The 23,006-nt window shown below is 42.9% G+C and overlaps 1 protein-coding gene across 1 annotated transcript in view; it reads left to right on the top strand.

Moving 5' to 3' along the window:
• ABLIM2 (actin binding LIM protein family member 2) overlaps positions 1 to 23,006 on the top strand; it is a 156,072-nt gene that overhangs the window by 39,621 nt on the left and 93,445 nt on the right. The window contains exon 5 of the mRNA XM_065405740.1: positions 3,056 to 3,149. Coding sequence (XP_065261812.1) covers positions 3,056 to 3,149 — 94 coding nt within the window. The remainder of the gene's footprint in view (positions 1 to 3,055; positions 3,150 to 23,006) is intronic.

Here is a 23,006-nt window from a genome sequence, read left to right as displayed (position 1 = left end):
GCCCCTCACTCCTTACCTATACCTGTCCTGCTCTTCTAGTTCTGGCCCTCTTTTGAGCAGACTCTATTATCTGTGTTTGACAAATTACACTGGTGCTGGGATGTGAATAAAAATATTGTCCCCTCCCACAGTGTTTCCTACTAGGAAGAATATCCTAAAAATGTTGATCAAGGTGATACATTTCTGGTCTTTGTGTCACTCCAAATCCTTGTGATCACAGAGGATTTGACTGCTTACACTGAATTTAACAGCTATGCTGAGAGGCAGCTCAAAGCCTGTTCAAGTTCCACTGAGGCCCTGTTTTGAGGGCTTAAGTGGAACATAGTTTTTTTACTGGTCTTCAGAAGAGGGGTTAATTTCTCCCTAAGAGACTGAGGTAGATAGTGAAGTGATTTGCCCAAGGTTACCTGGGATGTCTGTGGTAGCCTTGGGCAAGTCACTTACCTATGTGTTTCAGTTTCTCCGTCCGTTAAAATGAGAGGAAATATTTGCTGCATCACCTGTGTTAGAGGATTAATTTGCTAATGTTTATAAAGCACAATGAGCTCCTTGGAAGGAATTTAGGTACATGCCTGTCCTTTTTAACACGACTAACTTATAGTGCAGAGGTGAATTAGGAGGTTAGAAGTGGGTGACATTTACCTAACTCCATAGTTAAAATGAAGCAAGATTACTGAGGACTAATATTTTCTATTCACCAAATCAAAAATAGTATTTTGAAATACGCAGATGAACAGTAATTTTTGAATGTGTTTGTTTAACGGATAAACAAGAAAGGCTTCTGGTGAGATTAATTGCTAAAAGTCTAGTATAATATGAAATGATTTTTTTCCTGCTGTATGGACACACAAAAATTCCAATGAGAGTGGGTTGAAATATGGAGGGGAATTGTAAAAATGTATCCTTTTCTTGTTGAAAATCTTTCAGTTTTGTAATTTTTTGAACAGCTCTAATTCCAATTCGGGTGTAATAAAGTTTGCATATGTCAGAATGCAGCTTGTTGTTTTTACTGTAAGGAGCACGGTGAAATGTAGTCATGGGTTGAGCTAAAACCCCATTGACATTGATAGGTGTGAGCTCACCCTTCAGTTACCATAAGTGTAAGCAGAAAACCCAACCTAAGACAATAGGAGTGTGTGAACCTGCCCAGGAGCTTTTGGCAGAGAATTGTTTTGGGTAAAGGGACAAAAAGACTGAAAAAGACAAGAACAGGGAGAGAGAGCGCAAAAACCACACAGCCTACTGTGCCCACAGTGTGAACCTGGAAAAAGCTAGAGAGCTTTTGGCTCTGTTGCCTAAAGAGGCTTGGGCCTGTAAGTTAAGAAACTGCTCCTTTTGTTCTTTGTTTCTCCTGCATTCGTAGAAGGAGGACTTTTTATATTCCTTGTAAACTAATATGATGGCATCAAAGAAAATACCAGACTCCATCAATTTCTATTTCCCATGGGAACATCCCCAGCGCCCTGAACTTTGATTAGCCACTCAGGTCTAAAAGGGGCAACATTGCTGCAGTTTAGCTCCATGTGTGCCTCCCCTGAGTTAATTGATTTTTTCCCCTCCTCTTACCTACATTCTGGGTATGTCTACACAGCAAAGAAAAACCCATGGCTGGCCTGTGCCAGCCGAGTCAGGTTAACGGGGCTCGGGCTGCGGGGCTGTTTCATTTGCTGTGTAGTCTTCTGGGCTGGGGCTGGAGCCTGGGTGCCAGCCGGAGCCTGGAAGTCTACACAGCAATGAAACAGCCCCAAAACCCGAGCCCTGCAAGGCCAAATTGGCTGGCAGGGGTCATTCGGGGTTTTTTCTTTGCTGTGTAGACATACTCTCGGGGGCTAAAACTCTTCCCTTATCCACGCCATTCTTCATTTGGTATGGAGTTTGCACTATATGTTTGACAGAGAAGAACATCTTAAGCAATTAGTGTAAGGCCCATATGCTGTGGAGGAACCTTCAGGGATTTGGGGTTGAGAGAGTAGAAAGCATATCTAGTAATAAAATAATATCTGCCTACCTCACAGGGATGTGGTGAGAACTAGTGTTGTAAAATGCATTGAAAATGAAAGGAGCTTTGTGTTACCTCATGGCATTGTATTGTATAAAATAGCTTCTATATATTTCACACACAAACACTCCCTAACCTGTGAAAATAAGGCTATTAGGTCTTAGTTTAGGTGTAGCACAATGGATGGAAATGATCCAGATATTTGCTTCTTGTATGAGGTTATTTTAAATAGTGGTTGGAACTCTTTACTATAGATCAGTTAGGATCCAAGTAGATTTCTGATGAGTTATTTGCGGTGTAATATAATCTGTTTTCATTAATTAGGGTAACATAAATGGCTACGATTTATTTAGCGCCAAAACTGAGATTTAGAGCTCCCATTGCATGCCTTTGTAAATTTGGATTGTTCATCATTTTAAATCCTGCAAATAAAACCACCCAAAATCCTGCTGTTTACTGAATGCCTGGGCATATTTCCAAGACCTTTCTGTCACTTAGATTGAGCTCTGCATAGTCACCTTCTACAGAGAAGACATTGGCAGCTTGATGCACTTTGAAAGTTCCTAACTCAAAAGTGTGTCCATGGAATTAAGCATTAGCAAATGAGCAATTATTCCTGTGCAATTCAGGCTCAAAGTGGGTTTAGACGACAAATAAAAAAGGATAGAAAAGTAAATGGAAATAGGGACTGAGTTATTTCTCAGAGTGGGAAACACATGGTATAAGTTAATGAGTAAGACCATCAAAGCAAGTACTATAATGTGTTTGAGCGTAAGAGACATTTGATCTTATTATGGAGAAAGAGGAAACTGCTGGAATACAGTGACGAAGAAGGAAAGTGGGATTGAGATCAATTTGGCGGAGTCAGATTTGGATGAGCCAAGTGTAATTTCCTGTTAATCAATTATTCAGGTCTTTACCACATTAATAAATGGGAGGGAAAAGAAGTCTGTAATCAATCTCTCCTGAAATGCCAACAAGGTTTAGCTGGGTAATCTGCTAGGGGAGCCATAGGCATCTTTGAAGCTATCCAAGTATTGTCTGTCTTTTCTCTAGGGATGGTGCTCCATACTGTGAAATGGACTATCATGCTAAGTTTGGCATAAGATGTGATAACTGTGAGAAGTACATCACTGGAAGAGTGCTTGAGGTAAGATTCTGTCAACCGGACAGACATCATTCTTAAAACTGAAGAGACCTCCTTTGTTAGGTTATTCATATGCAAGAGCTGAGTGTTAACATTTTTATTAACTGCTTTTCTCTTCCCATTTCACTCCCAGAACCAACCTGTGTTAAATCATTCACGTTACTTTTTATGAACCATCAGGAAGTATTTCTATAACTCTGTACACACCTCTTTGCTTGATGCTTTGCTAAAATATATATTTTAAATGGAGTATTCTAAGTTATTGCAAGGTGGCAAGGCAGCAGAGTAGAGGTCATTTAGGGGGCTGTCTGGCATGTAACAATGTAAGTGTGTTGTGAAGTTCTAAATTCCATTATTTCATACACATTTATCTGTTCTGTATTTTTCAGAGTTCACAGTGAAGCTATTGGAAAACTAAAATGAACCTTTCAGTATTTTTGTCTGTGGTCATAAATGAGCCATGTTGTAATTTCACCAAGACTGTTTGTTTGTTCTGAAAAAAGGTTGGGAATATGTTGTGTGTGTGCATATGCTGTACCCCAAAATCTTGTTATGGGCCCCACATGAATAAAGCCCAAACTGAACCAAGATTAAATTCAAAACAAAGTCTTTGGTTCTGGGTGGATGGTTATCCGATTGATCTATAAAGGTGTGTTTTTCTTTCTCTTCCTCTGCCATATCTCCAGTTATATGCAGTCTTGTTGTAGCCATTTTGGTCCCAGGATATTAGAGAGACAAGGTGGGTGAGGTAATATCTTTTTATTGGACCAACTTCTGTTGGTGAGAGAGACAAGCTTTCAAGCTTACACAGAGCTCTCTCACCAATAGAAGTTGGTCCAATAAAAGATATTACCTCACCCAACTTGTCTCTCTACTATCTCCAGTTAGTCCACTCAGCACTGGAGTCAGGAGGAGTTCTGCACATCACTCAGTAGTGACCCCTTCTGGTGGATTAAGAATGAGTAATGAAAGGTTGTGAAGGAAGTCTCCTTCTTCCACCTGAGGTGCTCATGAGGCCGAGTCTCCAGTATCCAAAATAGGGGCTGATGGCTCCAGCAGGAAATATACAGTACTAGTACTTGAGCAGGAAAAAGTGTTCTTGTGCAATATATATACTGCATTGTGGAGCAATATATGTGTTTTTTCCCTCCAGAAAATCTTCCCCATCCTTCTGAACAAAGAAACTAGAATTTACTGCACATGAATTAGCAGTGCTTCTCCTGCATCTTTGTCAATCTGGCACACACATGTCTCAGAGTGTACTGACTTGCTAGCCAGCAGAGGAGAATTCCTACTTGTTGCCCTATGGCAGTAGTAATATATATTTTTTCCATAACAGGATCAGTGCTTGAGCCACATCCACTGCTGTTACCCCTCCTTGATTTAGTTTGTATCTCTCTCCATGGCAGGTTGGGGAGAGGGGTGACAGAATAGACCCCTGTTTTCACACCCAGCACACTATTGTAATAATCTTTGTACAAGGTATGCTATGTAAGGTATCATTTAAAAACTCAGAATTTGCTGCTCAGTATTGTCCTGATAAAATGTGAGGCAACACTGTATGTGAAATTACAAGATTTCCCTGTATGATGTTATTAACACATGTTCCAAACCCCAAAGTCCTACCCAAGCAGAAGTCAGCAAACAGGTCTGTCCTAAACAAAGGAATGTGTGCTTGCCTTAATTTGCACTTAAGCAATAAACAGAGTCATCAAGCAGGAACGGAAAACAAAGAAAGCTCAGACAGATGAAAAAAGCCAGCAGGGAACATCCTTCCACATAGACTGTTTGTCTCTTGGTTCTCAGCTGGAAATGTTTTTCAAGAGGGGGACTGGAATTATAAAAAGGAGGGACAAACACCCCCAGACACACACACGCCTTCTGTCTCTGGCATCACACCTAAGAAGACAAAGAAACTCTATGAGGGGTGGGTGGTCCTGACCTAAAGGGTTTGGTCAATAATCTTGCTGGAAGCGTGTGGTGAGAAATGTTGCTTGACTCTAATATAGTTTAAGTTAGGCATTTTATCTTTATTTTTTTCCCAACCATTTCTGACTTTCATGCCTCATAACTTGTACTCTGTTAAACTCTCTCTCTCTCTCTTTGTAGTTAATAAACTTTTTTTTACTGTTTTATCTAATCCAGTGTGTTTAAATTGAAGTGTCTGGTTAACTCTATGTAAGACAATAAACTGGCATATCATTCCTTTAAAGGAATAACAGATTTAATATAGTTGTACTGTCCAGGAGAGGGCAGAGCAGTACAGGACATACATTTCTGGGGAAAGATCTGGAGTTAGGGGTGTGTTGGGGTCACCCTGCAGTATAACCAAGGCGGTGAGAGTCAGGGTGTAGCTGGCAGGCTGAAGTTATACAGAGATACTGAGGGTGTGACTTGCATGCGGGAAGGCTGTTTGTGAGCAGCCCAGGTGGGAGCTACTTCAGCAAGGCATTGTAAGGCACCCAGAGTTGCAGGGCAGGGATAACGCAGCCCCACACTGGTCTGAATTGTAGCCGGGTATGTCACAGAGGGTTATTGGACAAAAGTGGTACCACCTGCTTCTTGAATTCCTGTTGGCTCTGAAATACATAAAGGTCTTTTTAGGGCCTGATTCTCCACTGCCGTGCAGCATCGGTGCAAAGTGAATTTAAATTGCTTCTGATCTCATTTGGTAGCATTTTACACCCAATTTTCACAGAAGTCAATGATGACACAAGGTGCAAGGCAGTTGAGAATCAGGCCCTTAATGTTGTGGTTGATGAGGCAAGGATGAAAAGAGCCTTTGATGTGTAGCAGCAGCAGTAGCACTGGTTTTGGTAGATTGGGAAATGATGGAACGTGGGTGCATCTACCTCTTGCAGTTTGCTGATAAGAGCAGATACATCAGGACGAGTCCATTCCCTGGAACAGCTCACTATTTTATTGCACATATTGGCTGTAATAAACCTGAGAAAGTGTCACACTTTTAAGATGTTGTAGGAGTTTTGCCATGATCAGTTGCATGTGGCCTTTCCAAAGAAGCTGAAAAAGTCCTTCCTTTTGTTTTTAGTTTCCGTTGACTTTTGGGGGGGGGGGGTGTTTGTTTGTTTTGTTTTTTAAAATGCTATAAAGAAAATACTGCAGGGATAATTTGCCTCTCACTGATAGTGTAAATCTTGAGTAATTCTGCCAAAATCAGTGGAATTACACTGGTGAAAAATACTCTTGAGAAAGGAGACGGAGGCCTAAATGCTTTAAAAAGTAAGGGAGGAGGATTCTTGCAGTACCTAAAAAGCCCAGGAATCCCAGATGGGAAAAAAAAAAAAAAAAGACAGACAGTGTTTAGCAGGAAGTAGGCAATGGATTTGAACAAGTAAATTAATCTACAGTATCTTTGCAGCAATGATAATAAACAATATCCTCAAAAAATCAGATTTTTCCACGAGGATATTTTTAAAAATCCAGACCAAAGGCAGTAAAAAAACATGAATACAAAAGAAATCTGAATCCATATCCAATGTAAACAGCCATGTATTCTGTACTTCAGATGTCTGACTGACCTACTCTAATGGGCTAGAATTAGGACAGGTATCTCAATTCCAGTTTAGTATCTAATCCCATGTTCCCCCCTGCCTATATAGATGATCTGTCATGTGTTTACATAGTTCTTAGATAGATACAAAAATGAAGCAGCCAAGGCTGCTTCTAACATTTGTCATCTTTGAAAATATTAGCAGCACTTTCTTTTTTTTCAACACTTCTGTTTTCTTTTTATGACCTTGAATATATTGTGAGGATTCACAAGTGTGATCAGGGACAATTGCTGCTAAAGAGGGGAAATGCGGAATAGTTTCCCAAGGAAAGTGCTGGAAGATATCACTTAGGTCGTACTAAAACTAGACTGGACAATGCACTGGAAAATGTACGTTGGGGAACAATCCTGCACAGACAAAGGAAAGGACTAGATGACTTAATATGATTTTTTCCATATCTGATTTCTGTGATAATTAACAGTCAGCAGGAAAGCTGTTTCCATGCCTAATCTCTGTGGCCAGATTTTATAGTTTAGTCTCCCTCTCCTACAGTTCTTGGTCTATTTTAAGTATTTATTCAGAAGAGAAAGAAGAGAGAGATTAGTAGTGCAAACTGCTGATAACTTACAATAATACAGTTGTTTTCTTATGCTGGAAGCCAAATATCATTCATGATTCGTTTACTTAAGTTCTTCCTGCGGCCTATTTTCTGAGGGTCAAGTCCTCGTTCCCTATGTAAAGTCAGAGTAAAATGGACTTAGGACAGGATATTTCTGTGTAGGTAAGGGGAATAGATTCCCCCAGGATGTGGAGTATCAGTGCAGCCTGTCTGTGTACTGCCTTCACTTTTATGGAGTATTGTACTGGTTGTTGTCGCTGATTGCAGAGGTTTGGGCAACTGAATCGGCCTATTTGTTCTGATCTCACCTAGTCTGCCTGACTTTGCCCCCGAAACCTCTCTAGTCTGCCTCATCTCACCCCCAAAGCTCCCTTTGAATGGTTGCACAAGAATCCACAATAGAACTGTGCATGAAATTTGCAGGGAGATGTGTAGAATCCTCTGGTGTGGTCTGTCACTAGGTTTGCCAGGTGTCTGGTTTTCAACTGGAAAGTCCAGAAAAGGGATCTACTGACCGGACATTATAAGTCGGTTACTGAGGGCATGGGGGGAAGAGACAGCCTGTCACCCGCCCCTGGAAGCGGCAGCTGCTGCGGCAGCACACATGCACCAGCTCGGGCTGTAGGCCACCCCTTTGAGAAACACGGTTTGCAGGGCTGCGGCAGAGGACAGAGTGCAGGGGCCCATGGCGAGCAGGGTAAGAGGCTCCCAGTGGGCATGAAACCTGCCCCAGGAGGGAAAGAATGTGACCTGCCTCACCAGCCAGCACTTCCCCCGGCCACGCTCTCAGGCAGCGCCGGAGTGGGGAGGGCTCAAGCAGGTGGGGGGGCTGCCGGGCAGGAGGTCCGCATCCTAGTTCACCAGCAGGGCTGCCTGGCTGTTCCCGTACGGCCGCAGCGCGCTTCTGACCTACACTGCCAGGCGGGCTGCTGGAGCTGGGGTTTGCAAGTCCCTTGGGGCTGCTTATGCTGGAGTTGAGGGGGGGAGAGCAGCAAGCAACAGGGGAGAGAAGGGAGAGGAGTGAGTAGGGGGCAGGGCATTGAGGGAAGAGGCGGAGCAGTGGCGGGGCCTTCAGAGAAGAGGCGGGTCTAGGGTGGGGCCTCTGAAGAAGGGGCAGAGCAGGGGCAGGGCCTAAGGTAGCGTTCTTCATTGCAAGGCCTGCGAGCCAGTGGCAGCTTCCATCGACCCTAAGTGTGGTTCCCTGTCGATCATGATCTCCGGCAATCTCTGGTAGTGCTGGGGGGCTGCCGCTAAGGCAGGCTCCGGTCCCACGCTGCTCCTGGAAGCGGCCAGCATAACCCCACGGCTACAGGGGGGAGGGAGAGCAGAAATCTCCACACCCTGCTCCTGCCTGCAAGCACCGCCCCCGCAGCTCCTATTGGCCAGGAATGGGGAACTGTGGTCAGTTGGAGTTGTGGGGGCAGTGCCTGCAGAGAGGCACAGCGTGCAGAACTACATGCCCCCCAGGGGCAGCAGGGGTGCGTTGGCCCCTTCCGGGAGCGGCATGAGGCCAGGGCTGCCCGAAGTAAGTTCCGCCCCCTTCAATGGGCAGGTTCTGAATAGCTCTGCATTATTAAGACCCATGTAGCATGAGTACAGCAGGCCCAGCTATGCTGGACCAGCATTTCTCTTCCACCACCCAACCTGCAGCCTTCCGGGGCCAGCCCTCCATACCCTCTCCTGCTCTCCTGTACCCCAAGCCCCTGCCTCAGCTCTGAGCCCCCCCGCTCCCAGAGCCAGCCCAAAAAAAGAGAAAGTGCTTTGGAAGATGAAAACTGAAAGTTTCAAGAAAAGTGGACTGATGAGTTTTTCTTTGTGCTTAATGAAACATGCATGAAGCCTGTTTGTTTAACTTGTCAGCAGACATGTTCTGCTTTTAAGCGCAGCAATTTAGAACGCAATTACACAACAGTGCATGCAAATTTCAGCAAAAATTACCCACTTGGAAGTAACCTAAGAAAAAGTAAAATGGGACAACTTGCTGCTTTACTTAAAGGCCAGCAAAAAAATAATATAGAGATCGAGGTCTGTTGCAGAATGTTTGACAGGCATCTTTTGAAATCGCATGGATTTTAGCAAGACATAAAACGTCATTTACTCATGCAGAGATCATTAAAGAGTGTTTTCTGGCTTCTGTGGAAATCCCATGTGCTGATTTCAATAACAGAAATGCAATCCTAAAGCAAATAAAAGGGCTGCAACTGTCTGACACAATCATAATGAGAAGGGTGGAGGAAATTGGAAAAGAAATCCGACAACAATTAACTGCAGATATTTTGGCAGCACCATGTTTTAGCGGTGGATGAAAGTACAGATATATGTGACATCTCACAATTGTGTGTCTGGATTCATTTCCCCAAAGAAGAATTATTCTGGGAAGAACTGCTGTGTTTAATACCTTTGAAAGGTCAAACAAAAGGGGAAAACATTTTGACTGCCCTACTCGATTTTTTTTTTGCTGAGAATAACTTGGACTGGACAAAGCTAACTTCTGTGTGTACAGATGGTGCACCAAATATGTGAGGGAAGGAGAATGGATTGATTGGCCTGATGAGGAAACGAAAGGAAATACCCAAATTCTCCGTGTTTCATTCACCAAGAAGCAATTGTGGGTATACTAAAAAATAGTGAAATGCAAAGTGTCATGCAGTTGGTTGTAAAGGTGGTCAATTTTATTGTTTCAAGAGCACTGAATCACTGGCAGTTTCAGGCATTACTGGAAGAATACGAGACAGAATATGGCGGCCTAGTGATGCACGATAAAGTGAGATGGTTATCTCGTGGCAGGGTCCTTGAAAGATTTTTGGGTCTCCCTCCTCAGATTCGTTAATTCCAAGGGGAAGAAGGAGAAAGACTTAGAAAATCCAGAGTGGATAATTAAGCTGGCATTTTTGACTGACATCACTTGCCATTTGAATGCGCTAAATTTCCAGTTGCAAGGGAAATAGAAACTTCCTAGTTACATGTTGCGTATCGTAACTGCATTTCAAAACAAGATTACAACGTTATTCATTCCTGACATGCAGTTTGTTCATGTTCCAAAATTCAGAGCATTCACCTCAGAAAATCCCGAGCTTCTGAAACACTTCAATTACAATTCATTTGTACAAGTACTGGGAGAATTGAGGGTGGAATTTGAGTCTCGATTCAAAGACGTAATGGAGTACAAGGAGTTTTTTAATTTAACTGAGAACCCCCTCCATGTATTATTGACATATCTGTCAGTTATCACAGACGTTTGATCTGACCATGCTAAACTGAAGAGTGAAATTGTGGAACTTCAGACAAATGACATCATGAAGTCTGAACTTAAAATAGGTGTTTATCATTTCTGGAACATGCTCGCTGATACATAATACCCATCTCTGAAACACTGTGTGCAAAAAATGCTCTCATTTTTTGTCAGTACGTATACCTGCAAATCCACATTTTCAACAATGACTATTGTGAAAAGAAAACCGAGGAACAAATTGACCAATGAACAGTTGGACTGCTTTACTAGGATTGTGATGACAGATTACAAATACTGCATAAACAAAGTCAAGGAGGAACAGGCACACTTTCGTTCATCCAGTTTTTAAAGTAAGTTTTGCATTATTCTGTTCTTAAAAAGTTTACTCGCATAGGTGCCTTTTTAATTCCATATATTTTCCTGGTTATTATTTTATAAATGGAGTATTGTTTTATTGTACAAGTAGACTTTGTTTTAGATACATGAGCAGCTCTGTAACATCTAGCCAGCTTTCTATCCATCTTATAGTGCATTCATCCAATCCATACTTTTTTAACTTGCTGGCAAGAATACTGTGGGAGACCGTATCAAAAGCTTTGCTAAAGTCAAGATACATCACATCCACCACTTTCCCCATATCTGCAGAGCCAGTTATCTCATCATAGAAGGCAATCAGGTTGGTCAGGAATGACTTGCCCTTGGTGAATCCATGTTTGACTGTTCCTGATCACCTTCCTCTCCTCCAAGTGCTTCAAAATGGATTCCTTGAGTACCTGCTTCATGATTTTACCAGGGACTGAAGTGAGGCTGACTGGTCTGTAGTTCCCCGGGTTATCTATCTTCCCTTTGTAAAATATGGGCACTATATTTGCCTTTTTCCATTCGTCTGGGACCTCCCCCGATTGCCACGAATTTTCAAAGATAATGGCCAATGGCTCTGCAATCACATCAGCCAACTCCCTCAGCACCCTTGAATGCATTAGATCTGGAACTTGTGAACGTCCAGCTTTTCTAAATAGTCCTTAACCTGTTCTTTCACTGCTGATGGCTGCTCATCTCCTCCCCATATTGTGTTGCCCAGTGCAGCAGTCTGGGAGCTGACCTTGTCTGTGAAGACCAAGGCAAAAAAAAACATTGAGTACTTCAGCTTTTTCCACATCATCTGTAACTAGGTTGCCTCCCCCATTCAGTAAGGGTCCCACACTTTCCCTGACCTTCTTGTTGCTAACATACCTGTAGAAACCCTTCTTGTTACCCTTCACATCCCTTGCTAGCTGCAACTCCAATTGTGCCTTGGCCTTCCTGATTACACCCCTGCATGCTCTAACAATATTTTTATACTCCTCCCTAGTCATCTGTCCAAATTTCCACTTCTTGTAAGCTTCCTTTTTGAGTTTAAGCTCACCAAATATTTCACTGTTAAGCCAAGCTGGTCACCTGCTATATTTGCTATTCTTTCTGCACTTTGGGGTGGTTTGTTCCTGCGCCCTCAATAAGGCTTCTTTAAAATACAGCCAGCTCTCCTGGACTCCTTGCCCCCTCATATTATCTTCCCAGGGGATCCCTGCCCATCAGTTCCCTAACTGGAACCTGGAACTGAACTGGAACCTGCCCATCAGTGTCCAGTACAGTATCAGTGCTGCCCTTGTGGAAATTGCTGTGTGGTTTCTGTATGCATTTGTTCCAAGCTGCTATCTTGATGTGGAAGCCCAGGGTGGATGGAGGTTGCTTTACAACAGCTGAGTTTGGTTTAAGCAAGGAGTGCTAGAACTGTAAAACTGCTTAGAAAAAAATGGTTTATTTTAGTGTCTGCAGAATGGCTTTGCTCCCAATACAGCAGCAAACGACATCAGGGAAGAACACCGAAAATAAACAAACATAATCCCAAGCTGTTAATTTTTAAAACCAGCCGTTTCTTTTCTGTCACAGTGCAGGAGGCTTCTCTATGTTTTCGCACCAAGAAAACCTTGGTTTCTGTTTTTATGTCCCAAGCAGCTATTTGTGAATTTAATACCTGAATTTGCACTAATAACGTATCATAAAGACAGAAATGAAACATAATTAAACTTTTTTAACAATACGCGGTGTTCTGGATCAGGGTCTGATCCAAACTCCATGGAAGTCAATGGGCCTTTCCATTCGCTTAAGTGGCTTTTCTTGTTCCCAGCCAGAATGGGGCAGATTCTCTATTCTGACCACATTGTGCTTGGTACTGAAATGGAAGGCTGAGGGTCAGGAGTGGCTTTGAGAAGCCTTAAGATTACCCAGAGCCCCAAAGTGCCACTCTAGCAGCAGGGGATTGTTTGGATACAGTGGTGTCCTCCCCACATCTCTGTTTGCCCTACCACAATCCCTGACCAGATACTGGAAGGCGGTGGCATTGGAGCAGCTATGATGGTGCTCTGCCACTGGAAGATTAAGTCATACAAGGGGAGTCTTCTTTTTTTCTGGATTTGCTGGAGACAAGGCTATTGTGCACTGCCAACCAGAATAAATAAGCTGTATTGTGGGCCATGAATTTGGCTCATAATGCTCATTCTTAATTGGGTGAGTAGAGTCAAATAAGGTATGTATCAAAAGAACACCCCCCACCCCACCTATGGGTTATCTCCTCTTCTTTGGGATTGTTGATGCTTTAAGAAGCAGTTGCAAAATATTCCATCTCACTGAGAGGAATGCAAGTTATTTCTGTGCTCTGTTTAGTGAGAAGAGCCAAACAGCATTTCTCACACACACGTCTACTTTTTTTCATTGCTTCATTCAAACTTCTGTTGATTTCAGGATTTGTCCCCATAATAGGAAGAAGGGGATATCCTACTGGAAGCAAGCCATGCTGGCTTTTTTCATGTCTGCCCTAGCCACTGGACTGTGGAGTGATTCTTGCTTTTTCTCTGGACCAGTTAATATTTAATTATTCAATTGAGGTAGCCCCACATCAGAATTTCCCCTAACCCAAGGTTTAGGACATTCACCTGAGAGGTGGCAGATCCCTGTTCAAACCCTGTGCTGTGTCAAGCAGAGGGAGGACTTGAACCAGGTCCCCCACATCCTGAGTATCCTAACCGGTAAGCTTAAGGCCTCCTTTCCCCCCCTCCAGCTACCCCCTGCATTGTGTATTGTTAAGTGGTCTCTGACCATGCCTACCAGATTAAGCCCAGTATGTGAGTAACGCGCTCCTCCAGCTATCTTCCCCTGGTTCATAAGAACATAAGAATGGCCATACTGGGTCAGATAAATGGTCCATCTAGCCCAGTATTCTGTCTTCCGACAGTGTCCAGTGCCAGATGCTTCAGAGGGAATGAACAGAACATGGCAATTTATTGAGTACTTCATCCCCTGTCATACAGTCTCAGCTTCTGGCAGTCAGAGGTTTAGGGACACCCAGCACGTGGAGTTGCATCCGTGACTATCTTGTCTAATCACCATTGGTGGACCTGTGCTCCATGAACTTATCTAAATCTTTTTCATACCCATTTATACTTTTGGCCTTCACAACATCCCATGGCAATGAGTTCCACAGGTTGACTGTGCATTATGAAGAAGTAGATCCTTATGGTTTTTTAAACCTGCTGCCTACTAATTTCATTGGGTTACGCCTGTTTCTTGTGTTCCGTGAAGGGGTAAGCAACGCTTCCTTATTCACTTTTCCACACCATTCATGATTTTATAGAGCTCTATCATATTCCCCCCCTTAGTCGTCTCTTTTCTAATCTGAACAGTCCCAGTGTTTTTAATCTCTCCTCGTATGGAAGTGGTTCCATACCCCATATCTATCATGGATCATCCTGGGGCTTAAGCAGGAGCTAGGTGTCCAGACACCTGGAGTGAGGCAGCATTGCGCATGCCTAGAGGCAGAATTAAAGGCTTGTAAGGAATGTTGTGAGGATAAATATATTAAAGATTATGAGGCGCTCAGGTACCACAGTAATGGGAGGCCATATAACTACTTTAGATCGATAGCAGGGGTGCACAACACAATGATAGGCTGAGCTAAGTGGTAATAGAGCCTTGTGTGTACCTCCTCCTCCAGTGGTAAATGCTAAAGGTGGATCTTTACCATTCATCTGAATAAGCAGGTTAAGCAGTTTTGCAGGGATGCATTTCAAAGGGTTTACCTGGACCTGTCTCCACCACACCCCAATCCTTCTCTGATGACAATAAATCCTTCTATCAGCAATGGGTTACTTTTTTTTCACTCTGGATTAGACATCTATAGATTCCACATTATTCACAACTACACACCCAGGTCTCAAGTATGCCCTGCAGTAGGTGGTGTACATTGTCCTGTCAGTTGCCACTGCAGTGTCCACATGTCTCCCATGACTGTAGATGGCTTCCTAAAATATGCTGTACTATGGCAGGCACTATGCATTGCAGCAAAATGAGTTAATATTCATTTAATAGTAAATCTATATTGTGTTTATTTTTTTTTAACTTTAAAAAATTCTGGAAATCAAAGCCATAAGGTCTTGTAAAAGAAGAGAAGAAATGCATGAGTTACCGAATGGTGATGAGACAGGAAATGTCTGAAGCTGAAAAAGAGAAGTAAAAATTATAATCAAATGTTTTCTACACTAAAGAAAAAATGCCCCTGGCTTGGTAGCCCAACGTTTTTGCTTTGCTCTGAGCCTACGTTGTTTTAGTTTTCAGTCTAGTTTGTAAATCAAATGCTTTCCCCTTTTAGTATAGTACTGAGACGAGACTAATTCCCTACAGCAGGGTGTGCAAATTTTCTGCCCGCAGTGTGGAATAATGGTTTATTCTGAAATGTCTATTATCCTGCTGTTTCACTAACAACAAAACCTAGTGATGTGTAAAATGTACTGGAGCGGGTTATAATACAGATGATAACACTGAATAATGAAATAATAAAATCAAAGGTTCTATTTGATCAAGGCATTTCCTATAGAATGGCCAGCCTTTGAAAAGCTGGCAAGAAAGGCAAAAGGACTGAAGTGTCAGAATTAATCATCAGTTACAAACTGCTGCCAAAGCCAGTTTTCTCTATCACGAGAGAAGGAAGCACAACCTGTTGGAAAAACGATATGTTTTAATAAATCAGCATTAGCTTTTGCAAGAGGAAACCAGCTAAGGTAGGAAAGATTAAACAGCACTTGCAAAGAGCATTATGTTTGAAGGTTCAGTGCATTTTGCAGTTTGGGAATGATCCTTTGATTTTGGTGCCTTTGGGGCTGCTGGTTTACAAAGCGACGTTAATCTTCAGTGCATGCCACCTGAATCTGGCTGGTTAAGTGTACATTGGTACGCAGTCGTCTTAATTTGAATATTATGATCACAATTCACAGTGACTTGTTGCTTTTAAACAGGCTTCATCCAAACATAAACACATAAATAGCAATGAAAATGCCTTTAATTGTGGCTTTAGCCTGTTCAGTGCTTTAGCTAATTCTACTATTTTGGATTTGTTCATTCTGTGTTTCTTTTTCTTTCATGTATTTTTAGTAGTCTCTTCCTTCAAGGATCCATCACTAGCAATATGCATGATCTTTTTCTGTAATGTGACATAAAAAACCATCATAACTGTCAGAAAAACTGCTGAATGTTAAAATGAGCTTTTGCATAACTATTACCCTACACATCACTTATGTGTTTTGTTTAGCAAGCAGTTCGGCTGATAACATTTACTGATATCTTCATCGTGTACATTTTTTAACCAATGCGCTAGATGCTGCTGAATATTTTGAATACCATGAAACTATATTTGAAACTTAAGAAAAAATGGAATCACCATGAGAATGGTCATTGCAATTCTTTGCAGTTGCTTGCTTTTCTTCCTGTTAATAGTTTCCCTTCTACGTGTGGTAGAGGTAACTGATTAGAGGTCTGTGCACTATTGTGTGTGTGTGTGTGTGTGTGTGTAATTGGTACATGGTTAGAATTGTGGGGACAGGTGAATATCATCTGCTTCGCATCATGCAAAAGTGATGTATTATGACAAATTAAGACAGTTCTGCTACAAAATGAATCATTTCTGGTTTTACTGGCCGCTTTGTTCCTTTGAACTTTAAATATAAACTGCTTACAGTTTACCAGTTAGGCTGCCTTTCTTAGCTCTGTGTTGCTGTGGTGATGCATCAGTATTGTCAGAGCATTTAGTGCTTCTTTCCACCTAATGAATGTCTCAGCTAGATGAAATTTTAAATTGGGTATTTTTAATCCCTCACCCTTCTGCTTTACAAAATTCCCTTCATTTCTGTTTGCCATCTGACTGACTGCCCCTAGAGTCAGCAAGGCTGCTTCACTGCAGTGACTGGCAACGTAGCAATGAATCCAGCCAACACTGGAACATCCTCCCTCTAACTCTTCGCAGTAACCATGGCAGTGGTGTAGCATTAAGCTTTGTTTCGCACCTTTAACTGCAGTTAGTGGCTCTTGGTTTTGTTGATAAAATATCTCCAGTATGTTGTGACCCTCTGAAGCATGTATTGTGTATCTACTGCAAGTAGGAAAACAGGCTCTGCGGGGGTAAAATATTGTATGTCTTATTCTGATTTTCCTCCTTCCAGCCTTCAGTATATTTTTGTTTTACTTAGGTTGTTTTTAAACTAAAATAAGAACTTTGAGCTTATGCTTTGCTCTAGCAGCGCATTAATGCAACTGAAACTGGAAACTTACCACTGGTTGGCAATATTATTATAAAGAGGAAGAATTTGTATTACAGTAGTGCCATAGTTAGCCCCTGTACAGACAGATGGTGAGAGACAGCCTCTGCCCCGAAGATCTTATAGTCTAGATCAGGGGTTCTCAAACTTCATTGCACCGCGACCCCTTTCTGACAACAATAACTACTACATGACCCCAGGCTGGGGGACTGAAGCCCGAACCCACCCGAGCTCCACTGCCGGGGGGGGGGGGGGAGACAAAGCCGAAACCCAAGGGCTTCAGCCCCAGGCAAGGGGCCTATAATCTGAGCCCCACCTCCCAGAGCTAAAGTCTTCAGGCTTCGGCTTCGGCCCTGGGCGGTGGGTCTTGGGCCCCGGGTGGTGGGGCTCCAGCTTTGGCCCTATGCCCAGCAAGTCTAAGTGAGCCCTGGCGACTCCATTAAAATGGGGTCGTGACCCACTTCGGGGTCCCAACCCACAGTTTGAGAACCGCTGGTCGACAAGACAAATAAAGGGTGTGAAGGATAACAGAGGCACAGAAAGAATAGCGGATAAGTGAATGTGGGCATGTCTAAATTGCAAATGAAAACCAAAATAACCAGCCCTGCAGCAGTGAGTCTCAGAGCCTGGGCTCGCGCTATGGAGCCATGGTGTGGGATGAGGGTCTCAGAGGCTAGGCTCCAGCTCAGGCAGGAAGGTCTACATTGCAGTTTTTAGCCACGTAGCATGAGCCCTGCAAGCTGCTGTCAGTTGACCCAGGCTCTGAGGCTGGCTGACGTGGTTCTGGGGGGGAGTTTTTTGGTTTGGGGTTTTTTTTTTGTTTTTATTTTTGGTTTGGTGGTGTAGGGTTTTGTTCGTTTTTGTTTGATTTTTTTGTAGTGTAGATGTACCCAGACCTAGCAGCTGGAAATAGTACTTCAGGCCTGCTGACTCCCATTCTAGCCTCCAATCCAGTGGTCCATGCAGCCTCTCCAGTACTGTTCAATATTATTTCCTGCTTCAGTAATTTCACTCTGCCTGCCCAAAATTAATAGGCTAGATCCTCAACTGCACTGGAGCAGAGCTTGGCACAGCTGAGGTGAAGAAGAAAAAGTGACGCTCTGCCACCTTTATGCCTCTTTCCATCCTGGGTGTGGCAAAAGTTAGAGACGCCAGCAACTCTAACTTGCTGCAGCTCATATTGACCCCCAAGAGGATTTTAAGAAAAGCTGCACAACATCCCTGGGGCCAAAGCCTCCGCTTCATTGACGTCAATGGAGCTGAGGCAATTTGCACTAGGAGAGAATCAGGCCCATGGAATATAAGGGTGGATTTGGAAGAGGTGAGGGAGATTAGTTAGCAAATGGGAAGCAGAAGTCTATTCCAAGCATAATGGGTGGCATGAAAAAGATGCAAAACCAAGAGTGGGAGAAAGAGACAAAAGGTGTAGGTCATTTATTGTGAAATATATGCAACCAAGTGACAAAACCAATAACTATATCCATAGACTATTTTAATAAATAGGAATATGGGCCAAATTCTGCTGTGATATAAGCGGACAGAGCACAATTGACTTCATCCAAGTTACACCTGCCTCCACCCAGGCTAAATTTGGCCCTGCGAGTCAAAACTTGGCCCTAGAGGTCACAAATTAAAATCTGAATTATATTTATACTATTTTCTTTTAAATTATTCCTTTAACCGTTTCTTTCAGTGGCTGGTACACAATGAGCTACTTTCTTTAAAAGATAAATCTCCCCATTTGTACATCTGGCTCTGCACTTTATACCTGAAAGAATAAAGAAACTGTGGGAGGCAGTAAGTATGATTCAGATGTATCCACCGTGGGTGGGAAAACTCAGAGCTTTGCAAAGCACATGGGGATGAGCCAGAGCTCATACAAAATGAAATAATTGTACATGTGAGCTCGCTGAAGTAGTGCTGCAGGTGCGCATGTAGAACATTATAAATGACAGATTCTTGGCTTAGTGTGGGTTGACAGATGACTCCAGTGAAGAAAGGGAGAGGGGGAGAGTCAGATTCAGCACTGTGTTACTCCACTTTGACACTGGTGTAACTCCGCTGAAATCAGTTCAGTTGCACTGGCATAAAATTGGAGTGACACAATGGTGAATTGGGTCACTGAGGCTATAGAACAGTTAGTAAGAATTTCTCCTCCACATATTTCTCCTGGTATCTACTCTTTCACAGATTTTTCCTCCTCTGATTTATTGTCTACTGTACAAAATAAATAGTTCATAGAATTATAGGACTGTATGGTGGGAAGGGACCTTGAGAAGTCAAGTCCAACCCCTTACATTGATGCAGGACAAGGAAAATCAAGACCATCTCTTACATGTATTGGTCCAGCCTGTTCTTAAAACCTCCAATAATGGGGATTCCACAACCTCCCTTGGAAGCCTATTTCCGAGCTTAACTACTTTCATAGTTAGAAAGTTTTTCCTAATATCTAACCTAAACCTCCCTTGCTGCAGATTAAGCCCATTACTACTTGTCCTTCCTTCAATGGATGTGGAAAACAGTTAATCACCATCTTTCTTGTAACAGCCTTTAACGTATTTGAAGATTGTTGTGAGGTTTCTCCCGCCCCACCACTGTTCTTTTCTCAAGACTAAACATGCCCAGTTTCTTTAACCTTTCCTCATAGGTCAGATTTTCTAAACCTTTTCTTATTTTTATTGCTCTCCTCTGGACTCTCCAGTTTGTCCACATCCTGCTTAAAGTGTGGGGCCCAGAACTGGACACAGTACTCCAGCTGAAGCCAAGTAGAGTGGGACTGTTACCTCCCATGGCTTACATACAACACTCCTGTTAATACATCCCAGAATATTAGCCTTTTTCGCAGCTGCATCACATTGTTGACTCGTTCAATTTGTGGTACACTATAACCCCCTGATCCTTTTCTGCAGTACTAACATCTAATTAGCCAGTTATTCCCCATTTTGTAGACATGCATCTGATTTTTTATTTAATTCTTCTTGTTGATTTCAGACCAGTTCTCCAATTTGTCAAGGTTGTTTTGAATTCTAATCCTGTCCTCCAAAGTGCTTGCGACCCCTCCCAACTTGGTATCAGCCACACGTTCTGAATTTTAAACCTGAACAGCATTCTGTCTATAAGCATTGTGTAACCAAAAGAAACTGGAGAAGAATAAATTTTCAGATGAAAAGATGAGTTTCATTTTCGTCTGAACTATTAAAAGAAGGAGACAAACCCAAGAAAAAAGAGGAAACCCAGAATCTATTTTAGGTTTTATACTGCCACCCATCATCATAGTGTTTGAACGCCTTCCACATAAAATAGCAGTAGGAAGTCGTTAGTGGACTTTATGGAGTCTCTGGCTCTTCTCAAGATGGAAACTCTGCTTCGGTTAGGATTTTTAACTGGTTGGTTGATTTGTTTTCAGATGTTTTTAGGAAGGGAAGGTCTTGTGTAGAAAGGAGTGCCAATATTGGAGCACCATTCTTGCTGTAGTGGAAAGGCCTTTTGGAAGATGAAGGTTTTGCAGTGTTTCTTGAAGGTGTTCTGGCTCTGGGTTTGCCTGATTCTTCTCTAGATGTTCATTCCATAGCTGGATGCCTTCTACCTAGATCATTTTGTCCTCAGCTTTGATGGGCTTTGTTATCTGCATTGTTCCAGAGGAGCCCAGCTGCCTCAATATTTCATATGTCAAAATTCAATTACTGCGGACTAACTCCTGTAATCCTTCCTAAAGCAGACAAAACATCAATAGGAGTCTTGCATTAGCAAAGACGATGGACTGTGAACCTACCTGAACAGATAAGATTCAGCACTACTGGTACTCTGCTACAGCTACCTACATTTGTATTATGTCAGCTGAAATGTAAAACATGCAACAGTGTAATGGAATCATTGAATCAACCTGAATTCTCTTCTCATTTCTATGAGCTTGTTGCTCTCAGCAGAAAAAAGGTTTCAGCCCTCATTAGTCATACCTATATTGTTAGTAGTTATAGTCAGTGTTCCCTCTAATTTTTTCCATCCACGTGCAAAGTGAATTTTGTTATGTGCACCATATCGAGGTAATGTGCAGATGTGCACCACCAATAGAAACCAATATTTTTTTTTTAAAAGTTACCATAGGGATAATTACTCCAGCCAGGACAGTTTAGGCATTTTAGAACTCACTACTCAAAGAATTAAATTTAAGCGTAAGAGAGAAATAAAAATTATGAAATGCATAGATCAGTCAAAAAACTAAAATAACACACTTTGAAAGAAGTAACAACAACAACAATACACGTGTGTGTTGGGAGGTGAGTGTGAAAGACAGTATGTGTGTGTGACAGAGACACACACTGTGTGTGTGTGTGTGTGTGTATATGACAGAGACGCGCGTTGCCTCTTTAAGTATGCTGACCTGACTTTAAGTACACTGCCCTTTTAAGTAGATCAGCAAGTTCAGACACAGCAGCAGCTGCCAGCAAGCTCCCTCCGTCCTGAGCCCTGTCCTGTCTCCCCCACACCCTGCTCTGTGGAGATGGAGTACAGGGGCTGGGGGAGGGGAAAACCCTGACATCAGCACCCCTCTACCTCCCCCTCCACTCTGCACAGCAAGCAGGAGGCTCCCAGGAGCAGCTCCAAGGCAGAGGGCAGGAGCAGCATAAGGCAGTGGGGGGAGGTCCCACACCCAGTTCCATCTCCTCAGGTGCTCCTGTCCCTCCCTGGGAGAACTTTCTCTCTGGGACTGCTCATCTTTACATCAGCCCCTTCTTTCCAGAAGCAGCTCTCCTTGGGAGTCGCTTCCGGGGAGGCTGCATTTCCTGGCATAGTTTAGGAGAACCTTTTGCTGAGAGTAGCCCTCCCTGTACGCCTGCCTTCTGAAGCTCTCTCTTTAGGACTCTCCTACTTCCAGGAGCACCTCCTGGACTCCCTGCTTGCGTTGGCTCCCTGGAGAGTTCCCTTTCTCCAGGAGCACACCTTCTAGGCCCCCTGATCTGATGAGCTCTTCTGATCACCTCTTCTGGGAGCTCCACTCCTCTGGAGCTCCCTGTTCCCTTGAGAATGACTTCCCTAACTAAGCTCAGGTAACCTTTTATTAGATCCAGGTGCTCATTGACCAATTAACCATTAAGTGGCCACCTGGGACACTCAGTTATGCCCAGGAGGGTCTTCAAAAGGCAGCAGCAGGCAGACTTGAGTCCTATTCCCCTTAAAGGGCCAGTCGCCCTGCGACACAACACCGTGGGCAAAATTCTTCCCCTGATTTAGGGCCTAATCCTGTGAGGTGTGGTGCGTGCTCCACTGCCATAGGAATTGACTTCAATCGGAGTTATAGATATGGGGAGGGCATGCCAGTGATTCATATAATGTCATTATACTAGCTCCACTATTATCTTCTGTCCTATCCTTTATACATCCTTACACTTTGTCCATCTGCTACTGCCTATTTAGCAGGCGTTTTCACTGAGACATCCATAACGATACCCAGGTCTTTCTCCTGAGTGGCGACTGTTAATTTAGAACCCACTGATGAGTAATTCAAATTACTCTTTCCAATATGCATTTTGCATATGTCAACATGGAATTACATCTGCCACTGTATTTATTCTATTCTATGCTATTCCTTTCTAGTCTGTATTCTGCACAGTTTGTTGTACCACCTTCATCATTGCCTTCAAGTAGTGCATTAAGTGACGTAATTAACAGTTTTCATATCTGATTAATTATGTCTCTCGGCTACTCCCCAAGGGAGAATTTGTATGAGTAGGGTAGAGATTTTGTTGCTTTGTTTTTTTTATAAATTATATGTGTTGAGCTGTCTGGAGTAGCTCACAAGCATGAGTGCCAGCCTCAGGCAGACTGTCAAGAAGCAGGGCACAAACCCCAAATTGGTTGCCAGTTCTATACTTA

The sequence above is a fragment of the Emys orbicularis genome, chromosome 5, assembly GCF_028017835.1.
Source record: "Emys orbicularis isolate rEmyOrb1 chromosome 5, rEmyOrb1.hap1, whole genome shotgun sequence".
NCBI lineage: Eukaryota > Metazoa > Chordata > Testudines > Emydidae > Emys > Emys orbicularis.
This window is presented reverse-complemented; position numbering and strand designations above follow the sequence as displayed.